At 30.9% G+C, this 11509-nt stretch overlaps 1 protein-coding gene across 1 annotated transcript in view; it reads left to right on the forward strand.

Annotated features, from left to right (window-relative positions):
• The window catches only part of LOC108773444 (DE-cadherin-like), a 15392-nt gene extending 9233 nt beyond the window's left edge, over window positions 1-6159 (forward strand). The window contains 11 exon segments of the mRNA XM_018539253.1: window positions 1438-1708; window positions 1854-2433; window positions 2517-2698; window positions 2780-4118; window positions 4372-4595; window positions 4677-4892; window positions 4984-5323; window positions 5399-5551; window positions 5639-5770; window positions 5928-5941; window positions 5943-6159. Of these exon segments, the coding sequence (XP_018394755.1) occupies window positions 1438-1708; window positions 1854-2433; window positions 2517-2698; window positions 2780-4118; window positions 4372-4595; window positions 4677-4892; window positions 4984-5323; window positions 5399-5551; window positions 5639-5770; window positions 5928-5941; window positions 5943-6017 (3526 nt within the window). The 3' untranslated portion in view covers window positions 6018-6159.
• The last annotated feature ends 5350 nt before the right edge of the window (window positions 6160-11509 follow it).

Below are 11509 nucleotides of genomic sequence, written 5' to 3' on the forward strand. Positions count from 1 at the left end.
TATATATATATATATATATTACATATTCACTTAGATAATATTCTTGGTATACTTATTCCTGAAATATTATTAAAATATTTATTAATATTAATTATTTTTATATTTGTGCAATTTGAATTCACAATACAGTAACGAAAACATTTTATTAATCTATGCTATGTTTTGTGTTCATATAATAAATAACGTTTTGTTGTAATTTTACGTTGTATATATCGAGTATACCGTAATGCCAAAATTATTTTCAATTTTTAAACGTGTATTTAAACTGAACCAGTGTAACAGTTTTAAAAATTAAAGTAAATGTTGTTATAATACATTATAATGTTCGTACAATATTATAGTAACATTAAATAATATTACTCTTTTAATAATAAAATAATATTATCAAAAGTGAGCGTATAACCATCCATTAATATCTAAATATAATAAATAGTGTTTATAAGAGCTTAGAGCCAACACAGGATGTGAGTGTGTGAAATACAATTTATTAAAATAATATAACGTATACGTTTCGGCCATCGTTTTGAGTCCTCTTCAGTACAAAAAACCCCATTAAATCTGATTTCGTAACATTATTTTATTACGTCGCAATTGTGAAAATTATGTCCTATACCTTGTAAGAATGTTAACATCAATTTGACAAAATTACTATAAAAAAAGAAAAAAAACAAACCAAAAAACTATAACTAATTATGTTTAAAATTATTCTTGAAAAATAGAAATTGTATAGAAAAATCAGTCACTTATATGTCGTAATATTACAAATCAAGAAACATGAGTTTCTATTGTGCATCCTGTCATTAAATTAGTATATTCACTGAATAAAACACACGAAAGTAAATTTTAATTGTTGTAAGATTAGAGTTACAAAACATTTTTCAATAATATAATTTATATGACAGATAGGAACGTTGTCAATGATTCAAAATATAGAATGGTAATGAGATATAACTCTAATCAAAGTCAAAGTAAAGACAGAATACACAAATTCAAACATGTGACATGTACTCGAGCATTCTTATTGTCAAGCTCTATGTATTAATTGTCACGCCGCTTATCATTTTGACTTGGAAATCACAATGAAAATCGCTGATAAAATTAAATTAACACCAGAGCTAACTAACATCATGTTATTCTAATTTAAGCAACACTTAAGAATTTATATTGTATTGAAAAACATCGTATTCACGATCGAAACGTATACATTTTTTAACTGATAAATAAATTAACACACGGACATCTAGTGGCTGGCTCTTATAGGTAATTTTCTTTCTTTATATTTTTAAAATGTTACATTTAATATTCTGATGGGAATATGCCAAAAATATTACTTAATATTAAACAATAACATATTATGCGCCTACTAGGTTGGAATGTAAAATATTAACAATTTCGAATTAATTCTATTTTACGTATTTTATTTCGTACTAATTGTAGATTAGAATCCAATAAAGATGTAGCAGATATCAAATTGGGTTTACAACTTGATTATGAGAAGAATACGCAGTACTCGTTAATAGTAAGAGTAAAAAACAATTATCAGTTAGCTGCCGAAACGGTGGTTGATATCGAAATTTTAGATGTAAATGACAACATTCCAGTCTTCCGTGATATTAAAGGAGGAAGCGTCTTAGAAAACGAACCCCCAGGAGTTTTTGTAATGCAAGTACGAGCCATTGACGCTGATGGAACTTCCGCTAATAATCAGGTATCAAAATTGTATAAATATTACTTTGAGTTACGCAAACATATATCGTAAAATGGTATAAATTACATTTTGTACTACGAAAGCGCACGTATTTTATTATAACTGCACGTCACCGTTTCATTAACACATATCTCGATTTTTAAAGGTCACCTACGAGTTGGATAACTTCAAGGATTTCTTTGCCATCGACCCACAAACTGGAAATATCACAACGTTAATGACATTCGACAGAGAAAAACAACATATCTACAATGTGAAAGTAATAGCGACGGATAATTCTCCAAGTGCTTTGTTTAAAACTGGCGAACACAATAAAGGACAGCAGACATTCCAAATTGAAATAGCTGATAAAAATGATAATCCGCCTCGCTTCACCCGCAAAGTTTACACCCATAATTCGATCTATGAAAACGCCAATATTTACGAGCCTGTAACTGAAGTCAAAGTCATCGATTCCGATACGGCGAGTGTTATTACATACAGCATTATATCAGGCAACACTGATGACAGCTTTCACATTGAAGCTACAACGGGAAAAATTCGCGTGAACAAACAGCTTGATTATGAAAAACTCACCAAGTACAATCTAACTGTGAGGGCGTTCGACGGTCTGTTCAATGATACGGCACAAGTCGAGATTTTTATTGAAAACGTTAATGATAATCCGCCAGTTTTCGAAGATTTCGATAAAAATCCGACAATAGACGAAGAAAAATTAATAGATGGTAAAGTACTAACGCAATATTTTTTTTATAATTCTACAACGTTTGAATATTTTTTTTAACAAACTTTATTACTTTTCGTTTAGGCTGTATCACTACTGTGATGGCTTATGATCCTGATATCGAAGATAGAAGTGCCGATCAACATATTGTCTATTTCATCGCCAAAGAAGAACAACAACCCTTGATAGGAATTGACAAATTTGGCTGTATGAAGCTGAAAAAACCATTAGATCGTGATCCGCCAAATGGTTATTCAACATGGACTGTAAGTTATTAGTCATATATTTACCAAGTCAATATTTTAAAAAATTAATTTCTTTATTGCTCCTTTTGATGTTTTTAACAGGTTACCGTAAAGGCAAGAGACGAAGATGATAGCCCATCGGCCCTTCGAGAGTTAGTGACGGTTAATATTACTCTCAGAGATATAAATGATAACGCACCATTTCTCGACATGCATCCAGTTATTTGGAATGAAAATAAACCACATGGCAAAATAACCGAGTTAAAGGCTCGAGATTACGACTCCGATGATAATGGTCCGCCATTCAAGTTCAGAATCGACGACAGTGCGGACGATGAAATTAGATCTAAATTTGACATACGTGATAATAATTTATATGCGCGAGTAATGTTTGATCGAGAAAGGCGGAAGAGTTACAACATTCCGATCGCGATTACAGACAGTGGTGCGCCACCAATGACGGGTATCTCGACGCTCACTGTGATCATAGGCGACGAGAATGACAATCTTATGCGTGAGGGTGCGAGTTCTATATTTGTTTATAATTACAAAGGAGAAGCTCCTGACACAGAAATCGGACGCGTTTATGTTAACGATCCGGATGATTGGGATCTACCTGATAAATCTTTCAAGTGGGCTTCTCCTCATGATGGTTTTCATCTTGATGCCAGTACTGGCATGATTACTTTATTGTCGGGTACGTCAAACGACACCTTCGTGTTGAAATTTATCGTTACCGAAGAAGGTCAAAATATTCCGTTTCATCAAGTATATGCCTACGTGAATGTTACTGTCAAGGAACTTCCTGAAGAAGCCGTTGATAGATCTGGTTCCGTACGATTTTATGGGATAACAGCGGAGCAATTTGTAGAACCTGACGAATCTGGTGTCAGTAAAAAGGATATATTCCAAGAGAAATTGGCAACTATGCTGAATACATCGATCGAAAATATCGACGTGTTCACCGTACTTCATTCGCCTCATCATAACAATAAAAGCTTGCTGGACATTCGATTTTCGGCACACGGGAGTCCATATTACGCTCCTGAGAAGTTAAACACAATTATAGCGCAACATTCTGAAGAAATTGAACGAGAGATGAAAGCAGATATCTTATTGATGAATATCGATGAATGCTTATTTGAGAAGCTTTACTGCAACGATTCGTGCCGCAATTACTTGAACACCAGTACCGTTCCATATGTCGTCTATACTAATACCAGCTCGTTTGTCGGTGTAAGGGCGGTCGCCGATCCACAGTGCATTTGTCACGTAGCGGAACCTATTGTCTGTTTAAACGGTGGTACTCCTCTGGCAGAACGATGTGAATGTCCCCCTGGTTTGGAAGGGCCGAGGTGTGAACTGTTGGGTATTGGCTTTCATGGAAACGGTTGGGCTATAATGCCACCGCCTGATCAAGCTTGCGACGACTCACATCTAGGTAGGTGCCATAAGTAATGAACAAAAAAAATATCGAAATCAACTGGAATTCGAATTTGAAACCCCCTTTACTCTCTCGACTAGCACTTACGACAGCATCCTCCATTACTATTTCACTGTTTCTGTAATTACTCCGTGATCTTCTATCAATATTTAATCAATCTTGAAGTTTTATATTTCATATAATGTATTTTCGTACGTTTACATTATTTCCATTTTTCATGTTTACATTCACATCCGTATGATTATTATAGGATTGGAGATAACGCCACACGTGGACAATGGTCTTGTATTTTATTTTGGTCCCATGACTTACAATCCGAAGCTTGGAATTCACGATTTCATGTCTCTCGAACTTCAACAAGGCTTCGCAGTGTTGTATGTTGATTATGGAACAGGAACTGTAAGGCTAGACCAAAAACAAATTAAATTAACGGACGGCAAAAGTCACAGGATAGACGTTTACTGGAAGAAAACCGTAAGAATTCTCATTGTAGACATACACAGTTTTGTTTAAATTAGATATACAAATTATTTTAATACTTGTTTTTTTTTTCAGTCTATAGAGATGGTAGTTGATAAGTGCGGTATATCTGCTTGCATGAGTCTTACTGCACCGCAAGGCACCAATGAATTTTTAAATGTTAACAGTCCGATGCAAGTAGGTGGTACATTGACTAATTTAGCACATTTAGCATCAAATTTAGGATGGGATTATAAACCGACCAAGAAAGGATTTGTCGGTTGTATACGCAATATGACATTCAATGGAAATGTAAGTATAAAGAGATATTATAATAAAAGCATACGTACACACAATTATAGCAATTTGTGATGAGAGATTAAGTTATAACCTTTTCATTTAGACATACAACTTAGGTATGCCATCATTGTCCAGAAACGCAGATCCTGGCTGTGATCATGGCATGGCAAAAGCAATCTCGTTCGGAATTGATACAAACTTTATAGTAGCTTTTTTAGTTTGCGTATTCATATCGTTAATATTGCTCATGGCGATAGTTTTGCACAGGAGAAAGACAGATGATCTGTATAAAGATATGGACGATATCAGAGAAAATATTATTAATTATGAGGATGAAGGAGGCGGTGAGGTTGACACGGGTTATGATTTAAATGTCTTAAGAGCCATTTACGATGCACCACCTATTGATTCGAAAATAGCTCCAATTGGCCTACAGGGTAGAGGTACGATAATAGCAAATATTATCAATGTGTTACGGATTGTACGAAAACTACTAAAGGATAATTTTCTTAATCAAGGGACCGACGAAGTTCCAGACATTTGTGGTTTTCTAGATGGTAAGAAAGAAAATTGCGATAAAGATCCTGATACAAATCCATTCGACGATGTAAGACATTATGCTTACGAAGGAGAAGGCAATTCAGAAGGCGACCTATCGTCATTAGCTTCCTGTTAGTATTTTTCTGAGACATCTCAAAGTGAGCTTATATTTTTATATTATTTTCTTAATTAATCTTACTATGTTTTTTCATTGACAGGCACTGACGATGGAGATCTCAAGTTTAATTATCTATCTAATTTTGGACCAAGATTTAGAAAATTGGCAGATATGTATGGAGAAGATCCGAGTGACGATGAAAGTGACGGAGTTGGTGAACGAGAGAGCGAAAGTTGGTGTTGAATTTTTCTAAATGAGAACATCGTAAATATATAATTTTATCGCAGGTATAACATAGTTTACTTGAATAATTTTTAATAAATATTACAATTTCATAATACATTATTCATCTGTATCATTATTTTATTTGCAAAAAACACAATTTACAGATCTGTTCCTGATTGTGTGAATCATACATGAGGAGCATATATACCACAGCGTTTACACTGTGTATTTCTACAGCCCCAGATTCCAATTAATTGGAAAGAAACGAGGCTTGTACTTAAATGGTATGAAGTATAGTCTCATTCATCGAATACTCTAATTTGACGGTTGAAGAAACGAAAAGCGTATGATACGCTATTATCGCAATTACGTGTAATTAATGCGTATAGTTTATTAGTGGACGGAATGAACTTTATGATTATTATGAATGACTATATGGACGCTATGTAAATTTTGTTTACTCGTAAAAGTGATGCGTATCTTATACTATTCCTTATAATGAATTTTTATATTGTGTCTATAAAACTTAGACGCGCATATATGCTATACTTTTACGTTAGAAGTGATATATGTGTATGTATTATATAAGTGGAATGAAAGAAAATAGTGTGCGTTCATTATACATTGCATGGACATGTGAACATTAAAAGTTCTGGCTTCATGTTCTCGTATGTATTTTGACAAGTTGGACAATCGACATTTCTATGCATCCACGATTCTCTCCTTTTTCATTTTTAACTTAATTATTTAATAATATACTTATGATATTATACATTTTGCATTTTGACAATTTACAATAAGCGATGCTCCATTTGTTAGAAATACCATCCTGGTATTTTTAATGTAGTGGCATAAATATTGTATTATGTTAACGACTTAATACTTCGCTGATTATTTTGTTCTGATTATTTGTGGAGAATAATATAAAACGATAAAGAAAATTCATGTAATAAACTTAATTGTACTCATATAAACTTATTCTTTTGTTCTTTCAAGTTCTTTTTTGGTTTGTAATTATCAAAAGCTTTTTTTATTAAAAATATTATGTATAAGTTGTGTCTTTTTGTTATATGTTTATTTTTTCTTTAAATTAAAAAATATTGCGCTATACATAAGTTGGCAAAGTATTAAGTCACTTTTTAAAATTATTCATTCATCGAGTTAGGACAAGAGAAAGAGCTACTGTCTATTTTGTTAATACTTTTTTTATAATTATGTAATAGCAACGAAATGCTATGTGACTGACTTTAGAACTCGCCGTCTATGAAAACTTGAGTAACTTCGTAAAATATACTGACTTCCAGATTCAAGAAAACACTTGCCTGTATATGGTTTATTAGCTTTAAATATTACATTACATTCCAGTAGCAAACAAATTATAATTAAATAACATTAGTTCATGAAACGTCGATAACAACACGATTTCGTAATCAAGTCTACAACGAGAACATAATTTTTGTCGGTAGATCTGCATTCTTGAGTCTGGCAATCATCAAGTTACAAGATTTCTAGACTATTTTTTATACGTATATTATGTAAAAAAAAATATATATATATAAAGAGAGAGATATATATAGATATAAAAGATAACTGAATAATATCAAGCGATCAATGAGATAATTATAAAAGAATATGGACAAGTCTTCTTATGAGAATAAAAAATATATAGCGCCACTCTTCTGTTTTTTTTTAATTTATATAACATTTCAATAATTACATATATATAAATGAGAAAGAAGGTATATATATGATGTATGATGCCACAAGCGTAACGATATCAATATTATCAAAATGAACACATACAATATTGCATACGTATTGTTATATTCAATATATATCGCAAAATAAAAATATATGTGTGCGTGCACGCGTGTGTGCGTACATGTGTAATTATGCATATATATATATATATATATATAAGCATATTGTATATATACACGTACATATACGTACGCAGGCAGCCAAGTCGAAATGTATTACAAATTTTATTGGCAAAATGGCACAATAGAAATATAACAAAATTAACAGAATATAAGCAGATTGATTGTAGAAAAATGATACATATACATACTATTTAAATAATTACGAAATGACATATGTGCTCGATTTCCGCTAGCAATCTGTTGCAATATTCTGTTTGGAATCTACTAGTATAGTGCAAACAATTTTTTGAGTATATTTACCCTCTATACGTATATTTCTCATAAGAATCGAAAAAATTATTCTCATCGCAAGATTGTCCGTAATGTTGTTCCGCCAGTAAGGCTTTATCGTTATAAGCAACTGTATCCAAGTATAGACAAACGAAGAAACGACGCATGAAGAGCGAGTGCCATAGTGCGCTTTGAACATTAATCTTTCTCTTTATTCCATAAATAATAACTCATATTGATAAGATCATTGTGTATCACAGCTCGCAAATAGCTTTGGGACGACATAACACATATTCGTCATGAAACATTTGTTCTTCGTATTCTTTATTGACTATTCAATATTATTAACGCTGTCATTTTTACTGTATCTTCATGCCATTGACAAGTATTTAGGTATACATGGATACTCTTATTTTTAAGATTCTTATACATAATAAAGGTGACATATATATATGTGTATTACCTGCATGTGGTTACGTTGAGACATACTTTCATACAAATGTTTCTCGGTTATTTGTACGTTTTAAGATTTTTATAATTTATTGACAAATAGATAAATGTAATGACAGAACGTTTGTTGAATGTATTTTAATACTTATCATGAGATGTACTGTACATATACGTATCGTCTATTGTAATAAAACAAATATGATATTCTCTAGAAATATACTTTTAGAGAATCTTTTCAGAGGCTATCCTCTAAAAAGTTTAAATCCTTCTTGATAAAATTTGTACATATAATTATATTCGGTAAATTTTTTATAATTCATTCATTTCGTGTATAAATAACCAAGAAATATTAAATCTTATTTTTATAATTAAGAAAAAATTGGTCGTAGCATATCTTATGGATAAAAGCAATCACAATCAAAAGTCATAATTTAATATTTACAAGAGATACCGAAAGTGAATATCGATATTCGTTTTTTGTTAATCGGATGTTGGAAAGAACTCAACGTACCGCGCAGTCTTAGTACATATCGTGAATTTAATTCATATAGGTATAACATATGTATATGACAAGAAATGTAATTTAGGCGAATGCGTGTGATCTCAAGAGTTGAAGAACAGATTTTAAACGTTCCTTTATAGGAATGTTTATGAGTTATTTAGGGGCTTGCCATTGAACAACGATTAAGATGAGAAATGAATAAAATATAACAGATCTATACACAACAAAAGTAATATGTATTAAAATTTAACTCTTGCGCACTGCCGTGCTGTTCATTTCCTTTTTACATTGAGACGATATTTGGCAAGCGTTGTTCAAAGATGTTACTTCAATTTAAAGTTTATATGATAAAGATATTAAGGTAATAATAATTGTAATAAATTCATCCATTAGGCGTGCAACAACTAATGCTAAATATTGCTCGATTTTCTTTAATTATTCTATTAATGATATTAGCTCATTATGTATGCAGGAGCATAAGAATTTCATTTTTTTCTGTGAATAAGCATTTTTTTATATACACACCTGTTAAAAGATCCTTAAAGAGACTTGTCCGTGAAACTTGTACAACACTTCACGGCACTGTAAAAAAAAATTAGCATTATCATTATTCCTCACCAGTTTCATACATCTGTGTAACTGTCATTTCTATTATTCACAGAGTTGAACAATACAAATAGGTCATAAAATATAAAAAGTTCATAAATGCTGTTGATAAATGTTTACTCGACACTGCCTTTAAGATAGAGGAAAATCAGGAATTTTTTGATTTTATAATTAAGATCTTAATAACGAAATCTTAATTGGATCTGACAATGTCCATACATTAATGAAAACGTTCTGTAAAAAAATTCAAATAATTAGATATTTAAAAAAATACATATACGTGATAAGCATAACGTGTGCGCGTGTATACAAGCTTGTATATTATTTAGAAATAAGAACTATCATGAACCATTTAATATGTGATAATCGACGGCAACGCACCATTATCCTTTATCTTCGATCCATCTTTAGCTCGTTATATGTAATTTCTTTTTTGTAGCAATAAAGTAAAATTCGAATATACGTTTTCCTATTTTAATCACCCCGTTAAGTAATGTTGTGTGCTTGCACAAAAAGATTTCATACATATAAGAGTACATTTTTTTAAAATAGTAGTTTGTTAACATTACGACATATGATCGTGCAACGATGATCGTCACAAGAATTCAATATACTTTGTTAGATATGTAATATTGACTAATGAAATGATCGATGTGGCTTCACATCCTGCTATGTTCCTCGTTAGCAAATTAGTCGGAAGCCTTCGAGCGTCACGGTCGCACACACTAATTTAATTTAGCAACAAATGACGCAAACAATATAATTTATTTCTTTAAACATAATTATATACGTCACAATGATGACACCTGTGCACTACAATAATTTTAACAGTAATAGACACTATTTCCATAAAAAATAAACCATAAGATATTACATCAAGATTTGTAGCGATATAAAACACCTTTTTACTTCCAATTATAAAACTAATGTAAAATGTGCAACAATTGAAATGCTTTCTTTTTCTATGCATATGTGTAAGTTATATTTTAATAATTATTGTTGCAATGATTTGATAAATAATAAGAAAATTTGTAAGATTAATCCTTGATTAATTTCACTTTAATAAAGTCTTACAAGTTCAATAAGTAATATGAGACTGCATCAATAGTCAATTTGTGCTTTGATTATATCAAGTTGGAATATTATGAAAACATTATTTCAATATTAATATCTTTGATATTAATATTGAAATAATGTTTTCATAATAATCTGATAATCTGATAAATATACTAAAAATTAGATGTATATTGCATATATATGTAAATCAATCTTAATAAAATTTTTTTTTTCTCTCTTTTTTTAATAATAATATACAAAATTGAGGATATAAAAAAAGAAAACGATATATGAAACAAAAACCAAAACACATAATCTCGAACCCTTTCTTTAATATTCTACAAGTTTTCTATATATACTATTATTCATATATATACTTCAATTTTTAAAATAATTTTTCTTTTTAAAACAACGCACTGTATTACATAAAAAATTAATTTATTCTACGCCTCTGACTCATTTTATCTTTCATATAATATCAATATTTCTATTGCGCGAAACACCTCTTCTGAAGGAAAATATATATAAAGATTGCTAAAAAAAAAAAGGTATATCAAGACTGTATATAATTTCACTTTTAAAATCAAATGTAGCAAATAAATATTTAATATTCACTATGGTGTAATTATAACGTGATAAAATTTGTAATTTTATCGATTGTTAAATACATACTAATATTACTAATTATCGCATGGATGCACACAGAAAATAATCGACGGTCTCAGAGTAATAAAGTCGCAATTATTCAAAATTATAAAGTATATCGCATTCGTACGAATTATATCTTCAAATTTATATCCGTAGCATATTATTCATAATTTCGTTTATATCTCAATTAGCGCCACAATTTCGATCTGTGCTAAAATCGCGCGAGAAATGATCTTTAGGACAGCTTGCAAAATAAAACGCTTAACGCCGGCGCAGAATTTTCATTATCCCACTTGGGATAGCAATTGAATATATCGAGATGTTGTAATGT

Source organism: Cyphomyrmex costatus, unplaced genomic scaffold (genome assembly GCF_001594065.2).
Source record: "Cyphomyrmex costatus isolate MS0001 unplaced genomic scaffold, Ccosl1.0 scaffold21, whole genome shotgun sequence".
Taxonomy (NCBI): domain Eukaryota; kingdom Metazoa; phylum Arthropoda; class Insecta; order Hymenoptera; family Formicidae; genus Cyphomyrmex; species Cyphomyrmex costatus.